At 39.5% G+C, this 18,465-nt stretch overlaps 1 protein-coding gene across 1 annotated transcript in view; it reads right to left on the bottom strand.

Moving 5' to 3' along the window:
• POLA1 (DNA polymerase alpha 1, catalytic subunit) overlaps positions 1-18,465 on the bottom strand; it is a 340,991-nt gene that overhangs the window by 269,974 nt on the left and 52,552 nt on the right. The window contains exons 25-26 of the mRNA XM_049766833.1: positions 14,173-14,322; positions 13,548-13,670 (exon numbers count right to left, since the gene is read on the bottom strand). Coding sequence (XP_049622790.1) covers positions 13,548-13,670; positions 14,173-14,322 — 273 coding nt within the window. The remainder of the gene's footprint in view (positions 1-13,547; positions 13,671-14,172; positions 14,323-18,465) is intronic.

The following is an 18,465-nucleotide window of genomic DNA, read 5'->3' as shown; positions in this document are numbered from 1 at the left end:
ATGTGCCCTAAAGAACATCACACATTATGGATTGCCCATGAGTTTGTTGAGTTTATTCCTGTCCCTGAGTCCTCCTCTCAGCCCTACTCCTCCTAGTCTGTGGAAAATATGCCATGCCACTGCCTGGAAAATATGTGGTTAAATCAGCAGGAGCAAAAAAAAAAACCCTGAAACAAATCTAGTCAATTGTCTGACATTCTAAATTATGACTGAAACCTAATATCTGTGCTCTCCTACCACTCCCACTCAACTCTCAACCTTAAGGCAAAAAAATCCCATCAATGGTCTCAAAAGGGCAAATCTTTTGTTACATGTAAAAATCAACAATGCCAATAAAAACAGGCAATAGAAAACTAAACTCTGACCTGGAAAGAACTCAAAAATCACTCATGTTTTGCTGTTCTTCTTAAAATACAAATAGAAATTCACATTTCAAGTATATTCTATTTCATTTGACTTTTTTTAAGACAAAAGACTTTTCCAAGGAAAAAAAACCTTTCTGTTAAAGCAGGGGTATCAAACTCAATTTACCTGCAGCCGCAGGAGGCAAAGTCGGGGTGATCCTTGAGTGCAAAGTCAGTAGTAAGCCTTGAACATTGAGGGGTGTGACCCAAACAACTAAAACAAAACAAAAAAAGATTCCGCTAGGGCAGGGCCACAAAATGTTGTACGGAGGGCTGTTTGCAGCCCGCGGGCCGCAAGTTTGAGACCCCTGTGTTAAAGAGTCTCATACTTTCTTTTTTTTTCTTTTTTTTTTTTTTTGATTTTTGGGTCACACCCAGTAATGCTCAGGGGTTACTCCTAGCTATGTGCTCAGAAGTTGCTCCTGGCTTGGGGGACCATATGGGACACCAGGGGATCGAACAGCGGTCCGTCCAAGGCTAGCGCAGGCAAGGCAGGCACCTTACCTTTAGTGCCACCGCCCGGCCCCTCTCATACTTTCAAACTGAAGAAAGGGTGACACTAGTCAGCCCAACACCAAAATTAATAATCAAAAGAGAAGTCAGAACAGCTGGACAATCTGACACAAGCACTAAATTTCAAAGCAGGCACAAGAGCTCTAAAACGATGACTACAGTGCTCAGGAATGCCATGGCTTCAAATCAAACAGCCTCTTAACACTTACACACATCCATAGAGACATTCTTCTCCCTGCCTTCCAAACTCCCACAACTTGCCAAACAAGTTGTAATTTAACACACTAGTTATGATATGGCAAATTGACACAGGCTCACACTGCCTACTGGAACCAAGAGGCCCCAACAGAAGGCACTAATTCTATTAGCTTTCCCTCTGTTATCCATCTTGGGTTAGAAAACAGCCAACCAGCTGGTTCTGTTTTTAAAATGGAGACAGATATGCTATATAGGATCTGGCTGTGCTGGTGGAAAGGGTCTGCTCAGGTCATCTGACAAACAGACGCTGAAGGCAGGTCCTTCCAACTGGCGGAAGTATAGCCACCATGGCAAAAAAGAAAGTAAAAGACAATGTGATGACATCTCACCATTCCTCCGATCCAAAGGCTGTAGCAGATGATGTGTGTTCAGGGGCTAACAATGTATAGAATGCTGAGTGTGAGCATGTCACCCATAAGTCCACTACATGGACAGCTGAGAACAGAAAGGGCCAAGACCAGGTGAATATCTGGATTTTCCCTTCTCTCCATCTATGTCTGCCCAGTGAGAAAGGGATGAGGGAAAGTGGCATTATTCAAGAAATTACCTATTCAGGCTGACTGCATAAGCAGACAATTAAACCTTATGCCGATTTCTACAGCACTGGTGAACAGTGATTAATAACTTCACACTTTCCTCTCTGTTGCTTAACAAGGAGGGAATGGCGCTTTCGAAATCATTATTGCTCTGTCATCTTGGTCCAGTGCCAAAGCAAGGAGCTTCAGAACACCTGTCAAACAACACGCGGCCTGCGAAAAAGAGACATACCAGAACAGGTTTACAGAAAATGCTCACATATGGAGAAACAGGAATGAGTTCAGGTTAACAGAAAGTCACTCATGATGGTGAGAGGATGGTGAGAGCCAGGGCCCAAAGAGTTTTCCAAGGGCCAAGTTTATGTACTGTAAGTCAGAGTGAAGAAACTCAATCTGGTCAGCAACACACAGACAGGTCTAAGAGTTTTTCTTTTCTAAGCCTCAGGCCCATTCCAAGTAATGTCAGGAACAGGCTAAATGCTAAGGCAAAGACCGAGAGCTAGTATAGCATGTCAACCCCAGTTCAGTCCCCAGCACTATAAGTCCTCCAATTGAAGTGATTCCTCTTTTCTCTCTCTCTCTCCCCACTCCTCAATAACATCTGAGCACAGCTGAGTGTGACCAAAAGAGAAAAATACTAAAGTAAATACACCAAGCCTGCCTTCTCAATTGAGTATTTCCAACAAATGCACCAAACTATCCATTTTCTAGTTCTACGAATCTAGGCCACTCCTGGAAATCCAATAGGTTTCACTATCCAGATCCTCTCAACAAACTGCACCACCTCCACACTCTGTCCTCATTTACCAGGCCAGTAGGGTCCCAGTTATCATAAACAAGCCACAGTTCTTGGCAGACTGAGCACCCACATATCCAAGGTGACCCCCAGCAAACTGAACCGCAATAGAAATTGGATAAATACAAACCACCTAGCTCTCAGTCTTCATTTTGCTTTAATATTTTATTAATAAAGAGAAATGTTTTTAAGAATGAGTTGATGCATAGCAGACCCATTTAACAATCTAGTTTTCAGCCCCATCTAAGAGTTTTTTTAAACACTAATTTTCTTTTTACTAAATGTATGTTTCAATAAAATATAGCAGTTCAAATAGTACATAGTACCTGCCTATCAGTTCAAAGTTCAAAGTCACTTATTTGACCTTCATTCAGCAGGCACATTTTCACTTAACATATTAGCTTATAAATAATAGTTTTGAAAATCTGTAAAAAGAATGGAAAGATAGTACAAGAAAAAAGATGCTTGTCTTAATTGTGGCCAAGCCCATTTCAAGGCTAAGCGTGGCATGATGTGAACTCCATAGCTAGAGATGGGAGAACCTGCCAAGCATCAGTGGGTGTGGCCCCTAATCCTCCCAATCATAATCAGAGATAGAGTAAGGAGGTAGGACACTTATTTTGCCTGTGGCTAACTGTAGTTTAATTCCTAGAACCTCATATGCCCTCCAACCTCTACCAAATGAATACAGAACCAGGAGTAAGCCTTGAGCAATACCAAGTGTGCCCCCCACTAAAAAATACCTTAAAAAGAAAATAAAGTTCATGAGAGCAGATAGGTTTTTGTTTTGTTTTGTTTTGTTTTTGTTTTGGGAGCTGCACCCGGCAGCACTTAAGAGTTATTCCTGGCTCTGCACTCAAAAATCACTCCTGGCAGGCTCTGGGAACCATATGATATGTAAGGGATAGAACCCAGGTCTGTCCTGGGTCATCTGCATGCAAGGCAAATACCCTACAGTTGTGCTATCACTTCAGCACCTGAGAGCAGGTGGTTTTTAAAAATATGCTACTTTTTATTAAAATCTCTATAGAAGAAAAACTGTTCCAAATCTGGTTGGTAGTAAATGGTCTTTAAGAGAATCAACAAGGGAGTTCTCTACAATCAGGGCCTTGCACTTTCAGCTCCTTCAACCTTTGGGGCACATATACAGGAAGTACAAGAAATAAGAACATGGCCCCAAAGCAATATACTTTGAACAGCTCAGTCCTCTCTGAAAAGGACCATAATTTAGACCGAGTATATGGAACTGCCAGCTTCCTTAAAGAAATAAACCTTGGCACGTCTGTGGCCTCCACCACAGCACAAGGACCACCAGGCATCCTCCAAGGCTGGTGCAGGAGATGTGTGGGGAGCACCCTCTTGACAAAGATTTGGATTATCAGAATGAGTGGGCATTTCCAGGATTCCGCAAAACTCAAGTAAGGCAAAGATGAGGCAACCATTTCAAGAGGTCAGGGAATGCCAAGGAGGGAAGCCGAGAAAGTGTAGAAATCTCCTCAAATAATCCATCTCTACAAGCCACACAGCTGCCTGCTGGCAGAGACAGGATTGACTCAGCCTGGGATCTTTCCTCCCAGCTTCCTTTAGGGAACACCTTGAGACCTCTCAAACCTTTCAATGCCTGTAGATGTGGATGTCCAGGCATTTGAGGGGTCTCAACTTTCAACGATTAGGGAAACAGTATAAAGTCATTATGAATGTATTAATATTGGAGGAGGGCTGGGCCCTCCCTAGGATTCTCAACCAAACCCACAGTGCAATGTGAGAGTCAGAGGAAAACCCAGGTCACCCTAGGGATACAAAGGACAGCGGGACTATACACAGCAGAGCTCAGGGGTCTCTAGGGTTGTATTTGGCACTGTTCTTGGTGATGCCAGGAATCACAATGGGACTGGCTGCATGCAACATGTGCACTTTAATCCCTATGGTCTCTTTCCAGCCTTGAATTTCTCTAAAATCTAAAGTTTTGACTAGTTTGTACATATGGTGCTAGGGGGTCAAACCCAGCTTCACAGATGCAAGACAAGTGCTCTACCACTAGGCTATCCCACCAGAAAATTTTAACTTTTCAAAAAAAGAAAGCTAGAGTTTTAAAGTATATAGAGCAATTCCAATCAGACCCAAATGTAATCAATTTCTTTCTATAAATGCAACGTTGCATTAATATAGCATGAATTATTCTATATACTTGAAAATTTTATCATCATGTTGCTCTCAAAATACTGAAAGTCTACATTATCAGAATTTGGATGGGCCTTTCTTGTATTTCCAAATTAGTGCTTCCTCTTCTTTATATATTTACCAACATTTCTTTCATCAATTTTCAACAAGGATACAAATAGGCAATCTAATGCAGATGTTCCTTAGTGAAAGTTCAACTAGTATAAATAATCTGCAGTTATTATATCACTTATTTGACTAGAAATATATATCACTATGGAATTTAGAGATATATAAAAAGAATCTGGGCTCCAAAATAACTATCAACTTGTACAGTAATTTCAATTCTCTTTCTAAATGACCACAAATACAGAATTTGAAGTAAATTAATAAAGTTGAATAGCATACTTTAATGTTTGAAGAATGGCAATAATTTTAAAACTCAAATATCCTAAAAAATTATAGTATGGTAATAATAAAGACAAAGTCCAAGAGGACCAGTCCATGGTAGAAGCCTGCCACAAGTAGAGGATGTGAAGGGGGGTTGCAGTTAGGGCAGAGATGAGACCATTATCCAGTGGTCTTCAAACTTTTTAAACAGGGGGCCAGTTCACTGTCAATCAGACCATTGGAGGGCCGGACTATAGTAAAAACAAAAGCTATGAACAAATTCCTATGCACACTGCATATATCTTATTTTGAAGTGAAGAAACAAAATGGGTACAAATACAGTATGTGGCCCACGGGCGTAGTTTGAGGACCACTGATATGACAATACCATTGCAGTTGGAAATGAACACTGGACAAGAATTGGGTGCTAAAAAGAGATAAAGTGATATCACTTCAGTAACAATATTGCAAATTCACAGTGAGAGAAAGAGAGAGAGAAGAAGAATGTTTGCCATAGAGGCAGGTAGGGAGGAAAACAGGAGGGAAACTGGAGAAATTAGTGGCGGGAAATATATACTGATGAAAGGATGAATGTTGGACATTGCTTGACTAAAAATCATGAACAACTTTGTAACTATCTCACAATGATTTAACTAAAGAATTTATTTAACAAATAAGTCAGATATCCCACAAGTGCAATACTAAAAAAGGAATAAAGTTTCTGAATTGGAATTATACAATGTTAAACATCAAAAGTGACAAGAAGTCTGTGATCACCCAAGAAAAGATACTGCTATCTTTTAACATACAATATATTCCATTCAGCCTCAACTGAAATTCTCCTCTTATATTAAAACAAAAAAACATCACCACGAAATGTTAGTAGGTCAGCTGAAGTTAAAAGTAGTCTTAATAGTGGCTATTAAAATTCTGGAGACAGAATTAGCATTCTTTCTCTCCTACCACCCACACAGTTTCCAAGGGTCTGGTCTGGCAAGAATAGGTTATGTTGCCATGTTCTAGGTAACAAAAGCACACACTTCGAAGGCCACATTTCCCCTCAACCTACAAAAGAGGGCAGAAAGGAACTGCAAAACCAGCAGTTCATCAGCATTTCTGTATCAAAGTCCAAGAACCAGGTCAGTGCTTGAGATGCATTTATAGAAACATGTGCTGCATACACCTCAAGATTCAGAAGTACTTCTATATCCTTGGAATGAGAGTTTCCATCTCACAATCAAAAAACAAATCAAATTTTCCTGTCTCTAGGCCAGGGATGTGGCTCCAGTGGTAGAACACATGGCCAATATATGCAAGGTTCTGAGTTCCAGCCCTGGCATGCGCACATTACTACCTGGTGAGCTCTAGCACCACCAAATCAAGCACCAAACAAGCCCAACGTTACAGGGAGTGGCCTCTATAAAAAGAATACCTTGGGGCTTGAGCAGTAGGGCATTTTCCTTGCATGCAGCCAATCCTGAAGGACCTTGGTTTGATTCCTGGCAACCTGTATGGTTCCCCAAGCCTGCCAGTGGCTATTTTTGAGCACAGAGCCATGAAAAACCCCTGAGCATTTCTGTGTGTGACCCAAAATCCAAATAAAAAGAATACCTTGAGGAACTCATTAAGAGCTTCCAATGGCCAACAGTTGCTTTCTGTCCTTCTTATAATCTTTAGTGTCATTTCCTCTAGCTTTTTCATCTCCAACTCATTGTTTGTTTGCTTGGGGGACAACACAAAGCAGCCCTCAGGAATCACTCCTAGCTCAACTTGGGGGACAATATGTGGTCCCAGGGATTGAAGCCAACTCAGCCACATGCAAAGCAAGTGATTTAATCTCTCTCTGGCTCTCAACTATAGCTCTTAGAAATTAGAGTTGCACATGATTATCGTTTAATCAGCGGTTCAAATTTTTTTTTTGTAAAGGCCAGAAGTGTTTAGTCTCTTCAAGTCATTCAAGCTCTGTGGCAACTATTCAATTCTGCTCTTACCACAGAGCACAGATATGGACCAATAAAATCTCATTTATAAAAAATGGCAGTAAAGGGAAGTTAGTACATCAAACTCTAGAATAAAGAAAGAGAACCAAAACTCCAAAAGAAAGCCATTAGGCAAATACAATTAGATTAATTCAGAACAACTCCTAAATTTTTTTTAGTAGGAATATATACCTAAAATGAGAAGGGAAAATGTTTGTCATTTGAGGGAAATACTGTTTGAGGAACATATACAGGGGAAAATGGCATTTGACTAAGACTTCTAACAAATAAAAGACCACAAATAAAGTTAAAAGACAAGAAATTTATAGACAAGAAAGACATTTGCACCATTAATAACCAAGGTCTACCTGAGAAGAAATACTTAGAGAAAAAGAAGAAAAAAAGAAATACTAAGAGATCTACAGCCAAATAAATAAAATATATCTATGCTAACAAGCATGCCACAGATGATAACTGAAGAGCTAACACAACATCAACTAACAGTTGGGGGAAATGCAGATTAAAATGACAAAAGTCATTCTTTCAAACTCATGAGACTGGAGAAAACTTTAAATTTTGATAATAACAAGTGTTGATGAGGGTGTGTAACATTAAAGATTATGCAATGAGTATGTTTACTACATACATGCACACAGAATTTTAAATTCCTAAATAGAAAAGTTAAAAAAAAGTTAAAGCAAAATTCTGTCAAAACCATTCATTCTAGCTACTATGGCCACAGAAGTAGTGATGGGCAGCCCTACAGAGGCATTTACTCATTTGAAAGAAACGTCTTTTTCTGACAAATTTTAAGTAATCGCTCTTAACAAAGAAAATGTCATAGATTGCTTGTGGATATCCAATTTTTCACTCCAAAGAAGTAGAAAACTCACGGACATGTAGTACTTATGTAGCAGTTGTTTGTAAGAGCACAAACCCAGAAAAAGAGAACTTGGAAATCTAAAACTGTGAGTGATGGGAGAATAAAAAATATGCACAGTGCTATACTGCTTCTGAAATATTTTATACAACAGCTAACATGTAAAAAAACAAATTAAAAATCTATCAGCAAGGCCTCATTAAAATGTGGTTTACAGAGTAGGGTGTTAAATTCTACTTTTGGCGAGCTGCAGAAAACAATTATGTAGCATGAAATAAATTAAAAAAAAACACATCTCAATCTTCCACATGTATGTTGCACCAGCAAAACACCAGTGGGAGAAAAGAGCCATAACTTGAGGAAGGAGAGAAAGATGGGAAGACAGAAGGACAGAGGAAAAGGGGCTTGAGGTGTCTTGAGTGGAATTTAGTAACAACAACTAGGCTATCCTTTAAAGAAAACAGGTGAAACCTGTGAACTGTCTGTGCATTTCTAGATAAAGACAAAGGCCCCCTTCAGCTTTCAGTCTGAGTCTCATCTCTGCACTCATCCACTCTCTTTCTCCACTGACAACAAAGGCCCTCCTGCTGCAGAATCCCAGGCAGGCTTGTTCAGGTTGCAATACTTTCAGGCATCAGTGATTTGGATACATTTCCTAAATGCACAAATTTCCCTTCTGAGCACAACTGAAAGCAAAGCAATCTATAACTGGTTGGCAAGCAGGGAGGCAAGACTCATTTCAGCCTACTGGGTGAGAAAATGAAAGGCATGGGCTCTACACCCAAACATTACAGCATACATTCACTTGAAAATGCAATCAGAAATCTAGCCCCCAAATCATTTTCTCAAGAGCACAGAAATAACAGAGTGTAGAAATAAAACAATACTAATGTTGATAAGTACTAATTATTCCATAAAGACAAATATTACCACTACACTAGGATTATGCAGTGAGTATGCTTGTAAGTATAGAGTAAGTTTAAAGTCCCTCGAACAAATAGAAAGCAACAAATTCCAAGAGGCAAAATTACATATCAAAATCATTTCCATTCTCTTTAGATTAGCCAGATACTGTGACTGCAGGAGTCATGCATTGTAGTTCCATGGCCAGAGGTGTGAATTTAGCTATTGGATAGAAGAATTAGCTTGCTATGATACGGTAAATGACTGTTCTCATCAATAAATCTTACAACTGAAAAACCATCATTATTCTAAACATGACTGTTATAATCCTTTGATCTGGTATTAGCCTTTAATAGTTTCAAAATTAATAAAAGTCAAAAATGTGGACAAAAATCTCTGACACTAAATGGCCTTTGCTATTGTTCACAGAGTAAAATCCTTAATTGATTAATGATCTCAGGGTATCTATCGCCATCTAGTGAACAATCATTTCAATTACCACACCAGTCACTTGCCAACCAAGTCCTTTCACTAATGGTTTAAGTCTATGTCCATTTAGTGGTATCAACATGCCTACTGTCTTTTTATGTTTCAACCACACATTGAGAACATACACCAAAGGAGCCTGATTCACTTCTGAGTATAAGTAAACTAAGCCTCTACATCACTTCTCTTGTATATAGACTTTATTCACTGCCTTTAAATATGTTTGCTGTGAGGTCCGCATATAATTCCTTATTCATTAATTAATTCCTCTACCACCAATCAATTAAAAAATCAAAGAACATAGTGTGAAAGATCATACCTGGGAAAAAAGACAATATTGATGCCCATTTGACACAACTATTCGCATTTTTATTATAAACCTGTTTTTAAAAGTACAATTAGTAATTACTCTCAGTATTCTAGCAGCCACAATACATTTGATTACAGAAATTATTAGGTCACCAGAGCCAAACCTGCATGATTCCAAGTGAATTGAGCATACACAAAACAGATTTAAAAATAAGGAGAGGAGTATTTCACAGTCTCCCAGACTGTATATTAATCTATGTGCCAATGCAGATTTTTCAAATCTTTCAGATGACACAGTACAAAGGCTTCCTTCTCATTTACACTTGAAGCTTAATCTCATTTATCCTACAAGGCCTCCAAATTAAGCAATTGACTCTATCTTCAGATTACAATTTATTTTAAACACTCTTCGTGGTTACAAAAATCTGTTTAGTAAGTTCTAAAAGTATTCCAATACCCCAGCAAAATGGCTTTCATTTCATGTCATTCCTATCTCTGTAATAATCAAGTAAGGCTTGAAGTCAAAGGCCAAAAGCAGATATGAAAATGCTACCAAACCCAAAGACAGATCAAACACAAGGAGTAAGTCCATATGCCAATGCTAATAATTACCACCACAACTATTTTAACCATCATTTTCACTTCAGCTCCTAATTTCTGTTAGGTGGCTTTGAATCTTCTATTGTAAGATTTCCAGAAAAAAGTGTATAATTACTATTTCTCAAGAACCTTATATTACTTTAAAGGCTCACTTTCCAAAGTTGTTAAATTATTATTTGTAGGAAGGAACCAATGGGGAAAGCATAAACCAAGAATTAAATCACATAATTATTTATAGATTTGTCTGAAACTATTTTTAGTTAGAATACTAGATTTCTTGTATTTATTAAAGATTTGCTGTTGTTATATTTTCTACAACCGAAAAATAGAAATTGTTTCAGCTCCCTATTAAAAATTCAGTCGCAAGAAAATATTACCCTCAAAACACAATGGATTATGGGAGTGGGGAGATCATTGGACAAATTTGGGGCTTATCATTATCAACAGTGCCCTTTAAAGCTTGTGGATTTCTGAGCCAATGCAGAAAATGTAACAACAGGGATTTCCCAACAGCAAGAGGCACTCTCCAAGGGAGTAAATTGTCAACTATTGCCTCTCGGGAGAAACTTAAGAGTAACCTTGATCCAATCTCAATAGTCAACCCGTGTATTATCACCCAGTTGGGGCATAGTGAGTGCATTTCCTAATACAAAAATAAGATGGTATTTGATCAGAAGCCACTGGATACATATATAGAAATAAAATTTAAATAATTTTAAAATAAACTTAGCCAAAGAAATGAAAAACATCCTTCCCTCACTTCAACTAGCCCCTGAAACACTTTCATCTTCTCATATAAAATAAAGGCCTCTTTTGGGGCCGGAGAGATAGCATGGAGGTAAAGCGTTTGCCTTGCATGCAAGGTCAGTGGTTTGAATCCCGGCATCCCATATGGTCCCCTGAGCCTGCCAGGAGCGATTTCTGAGCATGGGGCCAGGAGTAACCCCTGAATGCAGCCAGGTGTGACCCCCCCCCAAAAAAAAACACAGAAAAGAAGGCCTCTTTTGAGATGAATATCAAAAAAAAAGACAGTCTTTAAGGAATATAAGAAAGTATAGAACTAGATGTTCATGAAAGATGTGGTGGGCAGAAAACCCTCCACTGGGCAGGAAAGCCTTGCAAGCAGTGTGGAAGGTTCCAGAAGCACAGTCACTTGCTCTCCTTCAGCAATTTGAGTTTCAGGTTCTTTGTCTGCAAAGTGAGAATGTTATTGCCTAAATCAGACTCTTGTAGGAAGTGAGGGAAATCTCAAGAACTGTGGGTGTATCAACTCGCATGCCCTTCCTCCCTGAACCTCAAGTCAAATCTTGAAATAAGCACTGCTATGAAAGAACAGCTCTCAGCATCACCTGCTTCAAGCCAGCTAAATCCAAGCTATGCCACGCATGTAGTAGCCACCAGCTACAAGTGGCTATTTCAGATCAAATGGATTATAATGCAATCTAACTCCCGTGTCTAGTGCCTCAACTCAGTTGCCACTAGCCATATATTAAGTGCTTGCTAGTCACTTAACCAGTGCAAATAAGAATATTTTCAGCATCTCAAAGTTTATTTGGAGGGGGCTGGAGAGATAGCACAGTGGGTAGGGCATTTGCCTTGCACATGGCAGACCCAGAGTGGACCTGTGTTCGACTTCTGGCATCCCATATGGTCCTCTGAGCCTGCCAGGAGCAATTTCTGAGTGCAGAGCCAGGAATAAACCCTGAGTGCCACTGGGTGTGGCCCAAAAACCAAAAAGGAAAAAAAAATCAAAGTTTATTTGGAAAAGGCTAATTGATACTAACTAAATCAGGGAGGAACAAAGTCTATTTTTAAAAACAGTTTGACAGTAAACTGGTCAAGCTTTGTGGGACATGCACGTCTTGTATCTTTGACTACTCAATTCTGATGTTGTAACATAAAAAACAACTAAGGCAATATATTAATGGATGAGCATGGCTGTGCTTCAATAAAGCTTTATTTTAAAAGGGGCCAGAGAGATAGTACAGGGTTACAGCTAATAAGTTTGTAATCCCCAATCAACCATCAGGAGTGATCCCTGAGAACAGATCCAAGAGTAAATTCCAAATGATTCCAATTGTGGCCCCCAAAGCACTTTCCCCCAAAAAAACCCAACTTTACTTATAAAATTAAATAGCAGAAGCCCACAAATGACATCTTGTTGGCTAAGAAATGGCCCAGTTCTACAACAGGGTTATATATTTTTTTAAAAAAGATGGCAGGCTGAAACTGACTCTCAGCCAGAGTTTGCCACACCTGCTCTAGAACATTCTGAGTTGAAACTACCAATCTAAGCACTCTGTACAAAATCACTACCTCACTGAGACTGAGAAGAAAACCCCATGCACATGGTACTAAGCAGATAAAGCATATAGTGGTCACAAAGTGACAGTAGCTCAGATTTGATATCTGGCCCATTTTTCTAAAGTAAGTAAATTCAATTGGTAACTCTAGTCCTGTTGTATTCCTGGAACTGTAAATTTCTACCACCACTGCCTAATTAATATGCCCAAGGAGCTATGAAAAATTTCAAAAGTAATACCCCCATGATATAATTCTTAATCCCTCTCTTCCACTAGCTAACAAGCAATAATCCCCAAATAAAGGCATTCTCCTTTCTAATATCCTTTCTGTAGCATACATCAGAAAAAAACAAGCTCCTCTATGACACTTAAGTCTCATTCATATTACCTTTTCAAAAAGCTTTCCCTGGCCAACCTACAACAGCCATATTATCCTTCTCTAACTTTATCTGCAAGGCATTTTGGTATATCCTATTTTCTCACATTTATCATATCTTCCAATTTCTTTATTAATTTAAGGTTTATTTCCCAAAATTAACCTCTCCCCAATTCATGTTCCCTCTCCACCCTGTTCCTGAATAAAATGTGTCCCTCATGGGGTTGGAGAGATAGCAAGGAGGTAAGGCATTTGCCTTGCATGCAGAAGGTCGGTGGTTCAAATCCCGGCATTCCATATCGTCCCCCAAGCCTGCCAGGAGTGATTTCTGAGCATAGGGCCAGGAGCAATCCCTGAGTACTGCCGGGTGTGACCCAAAAAAATGTGTCCCTCAGACCTAAATATCTTGCTGGGCATTCTATCCCATGTGCCTAGAATAATGGTCAGAACCTAGTATATGCTTAATAAACTCATATACTTAATAGACAAATTAAGTGAATAATGAATGTTTATTTAAATTTTTAAATGTCTCAATTGTGTCCTAAGGGGCATTTGAGGCTGTATAAATAAGTAAGATATTCAGCTATTACATACTGTAACATGTATCATTAACAACACGGTCAATTTTAGAGGCACAAAATGTTCACTATTTACCTCCCTTCCTTTGTATGTCACCAAAGCAGCCAGTGGTTTGGCGTAAAACCTGCTGTAGGAAAATCCCAGGCAGCCGTACATACTATTTGCTGTGAGTTTTAGCGCCTTCTGTCGAATGTCATACTGCAGGCCACACAAGGACAAGAGACAAACATTAAGATTTGTACATGATTAAGCATTAGATGCCACCAGTGAGAAAGGATAATCATGACTATCACTGAAAGACAAGAGCCCTTGTAAAGTTAGACCTTTCTTCTCATTCAAGACCCCCTAGTCTCTTAGAAGCAAGGAAATGCAGATTGCAAAGTACCCCCAAATCAGAAGGAAGCTGTCCAGCTGGACTAATAGGGTAGCCTTCCACTATGAGGCCTCTTAATGCCTCTGAATGGCTCCATACCCAAAAACCTCAACCAAGAATCTGCATTTACCCACAGCATCAGGTTTCAAGCACTCCTAGACCATCGTATTCTAGACACCAACACCACCCTCCAATCTCTCTCTTCTTTTCTCTCTTCTCTCTTCTCTCTTCTCTCTCCTCTCTTCTCTCTCCTCTCTTCTCTCTCTCTCTCTCTCTCTCTCTCTCTATCTATCTATCTATCTCTCTCAAGAGATTCAAGAGATGTACCTGGAGAATGAGGTCTGGATTTAAATCTTGCTGTTTCATGAGTTGTTTGACTTGTTTCCTCCGTTCTACCAGCTTTCGGATCTCTCTGGGCAAAATGCCCATTTCTAAGCTTGGATCTGGCAGTTCGGGGATCTGTTCTTGTTCTTCATCCTGATGAATGTGCAAAAGAAATGTCACATAAACCTAGTGCTCATAATGTAAATTTCTAAAATATTTGTGGGGGCTTTATTTTAGGACCACATACCGAAAAGCTACTCACACGTGAGTGAATATAAACAATCCAGGGATGGTGGAAGGAAGTTCTGCGAGGGCTACAAAGCACATCAACGTTGCCCTCATTTACACAGCTATATCAGCTCGCCTTAACATGGAAGTGCTCAGGGGTTATTCCTGGCTATGCACTCAAAAATTACTCCTGCCAGTGCTCGGGGGACCATATGAAATAACAGGGATCAAAACTGGATTGGTATGTGCATGACAAACACTGTCTCCAGCTTCTCCCCTCTTCAATAAACTCTGTGAGCAAATTGTTTTGGAAATTACTTTAAAAACATTGGGAATCTCAAAGATCATAAAAGGAAAAAACACAGAAGCAGCTCAACTACTTTTTAAACTAATGTGTGCTACCAAATAAAATACTATAGACTTCTTTAAAGTATGGACAATCTTAGCAATTACTATGTCTTAAACTAAAAAATATATCAAAATCTAAACACCAAGCTATCTATTTCTTTTAAGAATTTAAAGCATAGGGCCCGGAGAGATAGCACAGCGGCGTTTGCCTTGCAAGCAGCCGATCCAGGACCAAAGGTGGTTGGTTCAAATCCCGGTGTCCCATATGGTCCCCCGTGCCTGCCAGGAGCTATTTCTGAGCAGACAGCCAGGAGTAACCCCTGAGCATCACCGGGTGTGGCCCAAAACCAAAAAAAAAAAAGAATTTAAAGCATAATAAAACATGGCATTGCTAAAAATTAATACATATATTCCTTAGCATTTAAGTAATTTACTTTTGATCTATAAATTGCTTTGCAATCATAGAATAGCGAATTTTAGAAAAGCAACAGTCTTTTTACATTAAAAAATGTACAGCATGGGGCTGGAGAGATAGCATGGAGGTAAGGCATTTGCCTTTCATGCAGAAGAACTGTGGTTCAAATCCTGGCATCCCATATTGTCCTCTGTGCCTGCCAGGGGCGATTTCTGAGCCTAGAGCCAGGCGTAACCCCTGAGCACTGCCGGGTGTGACAAAAAAGAAAAAAGATAAAAAAGAAAAAAGAAAAAAATGTACAGCAGGAAAAAGTGGAGAAGTCATTAGATCATTTCTCTTGAATCTCCATTAATAATACTCTTAACAGGTAGAAAAGAAAAGCGAGGCACATTTGCCCTTTCAAAGGTTTAGAATTAAAAATAAAATCCTTGGCTTGAAGTATGTGAAGTCAATGCTATTTAATAACTCAGCCTTTACTACGTATCTTTTTTATAAAGATCAATATCTTCAAATGAAGTCTTCCAGGATTAACAAGGACCTATTGTTTTCCAATAGTTCAGATGAAGATAACAAATCTACTAAAGAAATCTTAGTACACATTCCACTTTCTTTACAAGCAAGTATGGAAGACAGATAAAATGTAAACCGAAAGAATCTAGAATCAGCATTACCACTTCTAGTATTCTTTCTTTCTTTTTTTTTTTTTTTTGGTTTTTGGGCCACACCCGTTGACGCTCAGGGGTTACTCCTGGCTATGCGCTCAGAAGTTGCTCCTGGCTTGGGGGACTATATGGGACGCCGGGGGATCGAACCTTAGTCCGTCCAAGGCTAGCGCAGGCAAGGCAGGCACCTTACCTCTAGCGCCACCGCCCGGCCCCACTTCTAGTATTCTTAACCAAATGGGAAACTAGACCAAAAAATGGTATAAAATGCTGCATTTCACCCATAACATTCTTCAAAGAAGTGGATCAAACACTCCTGAAATTCATCTGGAACAATAAACACCTGTGAATAGCTAGAGCAACCCTTGGGAAAAGGTTGATGAGAGGCATCACTTTTGTCAATTTTAAACTGTGTTACAAAGCTATAGTAATTAAAACAGCATGGTATTGGAATAAAGACAGACCCTCAGATCAGTGGAATAGACTAGAATACTCCCCAGATCTACAATTAATCTTTAATAAAGGGGCAAGAAATGCAAAATGGAGCAAGGAAAGCCTCTTCAACAAGTGGTGTTGGCACAACTGGTCAACCACTTGCAAAAAAATTAACTCTGATCTCCATCTAACACCCTACACAAAGGTCAAATACAAGTGGATTAAAGACCTTGATATCAGACCTGAAACCATAAGGTATATAAAACAACACGTAGGTAAAACACTCCATGACAATGAAACTAAAGGCATCTTCAAGGAGGAAACAGCACTCTCCAAACAAGTCGAAGCAGAGATACACAAATGGGACTATCTTAAGCTGAGAAGCTTCTGCACCTCAAAAGCCTAGGATACAAAAGCCACCCACAGAATGGGAGAAACTATTCACCCAATACCCATCAAATAAGGGCTAATATCTAAAATATACAAGTTATTGGCAGAACTTAACAAGAAAAAAACATCTAACCCCATCAAAAACTGGGGAGAAGAAATGAACAATTTCTCAAAGAAGAAATACAAATGACCAAAAGACACATGAAAAAATGCTCCACATCACTAATCATAAGGGAGATGCAAATCAAAACAACAATGAGGTATCATCTCATACCACAGAGACTGGCAGACCTCACAAAGAACAAGAACATTCAGTGCTGGCAGGGATGTGGGGAGAAAGGAACTCTTATTCACTATGGTGGGAATGTCGTCTAGTCCAACCCTTATGGAAAGCAATTTGGAGATTCCTCAAAAAACTGGGACTTGAGCTCCCATTTGTTCCAGCTATACTACTCCTAGGGATATGTCCTACGAACTCAAAAATACAATTCAAAAATGCCTTCCTCGGGGCCGGCGAGGTGGCGCTAGAGGTAAGGTGTCTGCCTTGCAAGCGCTAGCCAAGGAAGGACTGCGGTTCTATCCCCCAGTGTCCCATATGGTCCCCCCAAGCCAGGGGTGATTTCTGAGAGCTTAGCCAGGAGTAACCCCTGAGCATCAAATGGGTGTGGCCCGAAAAACCAAAAAAAATGCCTTCCTCATACCTATATTCACACCCATATAGTTTTATTTACAATAGCCAGACTCTGGAAACAACCATGATGTCCTTCAACAGATGAATGGCTACAGAAACTGGTACATATACAAAATGGAGTATTATGCAGCCATCAGGAGAGATGAAGTCATGAAATTTTCCTATACATGGAATCTATCATGCTGAGTGAAATAAATCAGAGGGAGAGAGACACACACAGAATAGTCTCACTCATCTATGGATTTTAAGAAAAATAAAAGACATTGAAATAATTCCCAGAGATGAGGACCAGAAGGACCGGTTCAAGATATGAAGCTCACCACAAAGAGTGGTGAGTGCAGTTAGCGAAATAACTATGCTGAGAACTATCATAACAATGTTAGTGAGTGAGGGATGTAGAAAGCCTGTATTGAATACAGGCAGGGGGTGGGGGAGGAAGGAGATGGGAGCACTGGTGATGGGAAGGTTGCGCTGGTGAAGGGGGGTGTTCTTTTTATGACTGAAACCCAACTACAATCATGTTTATAATCATGGTGTTTAAATAAAAATATTTTTATTAAAAAATGCTGCATTTCTACATGTAAAGTATTGGATAATCTTTCAAGTCCCTTCCAACTCTGAATGATTCTATTATAGGTCCAGAATCCAAACTACAAAGGTGGAATAAATAAAATGGTGGTGGGAGGAGGAAGAATTTTGGCAAGTAGCAGGAAAGAGGCCAGATAGTAATAATCATGAGGTCATCACAATTATACATGTCCTTTTGGTATGTTTTGTTCCTTTGAGGGATCCCATAGGTGTTGCTCAGAGACTACTACTAGCTAACAGCTTCAAAGTTGCTACTGGAGGTGCTTGGAAACACAGTGCAGTGCCAGGGATCAAACCCATGCCTACTGCATGCAAAGTGTGCCCCCAGCCCTTCACCTTTACAAATGTCTACTCAATACCTTCTCTGAAAAACTATCTTCCAGTCTCATAGATAAGGCAGACCTTAACTATCATATTTGTACTGTATGAATGCACTCCTGTGCTTACAACTGAGAGAGAAAATTGCTAACTGGATAAGTCTAACAGATTCTCTCTGGGAATATGGAATATGGAAATGGAAGAGCAAATGACTCCCAAAC

Source organism: Suncus etruscus, chromosome X (genome assembly GCF_024139225.1).
Source record: "Suncus etruscus isolate mSunEtr1 chromosome X, mSunEtr1.pri.cur, whole genome shotgun sequence".
NCBI classification, from domain to species: Eukaryota; Metazoa; Chordata; class Mammalia; order Eulipotyphla; family Soricidae; genus Suncus; species Suncus etruscus.
This window is presented reverse-complemented; position numbering and strand designations above follow the sequence as displayed.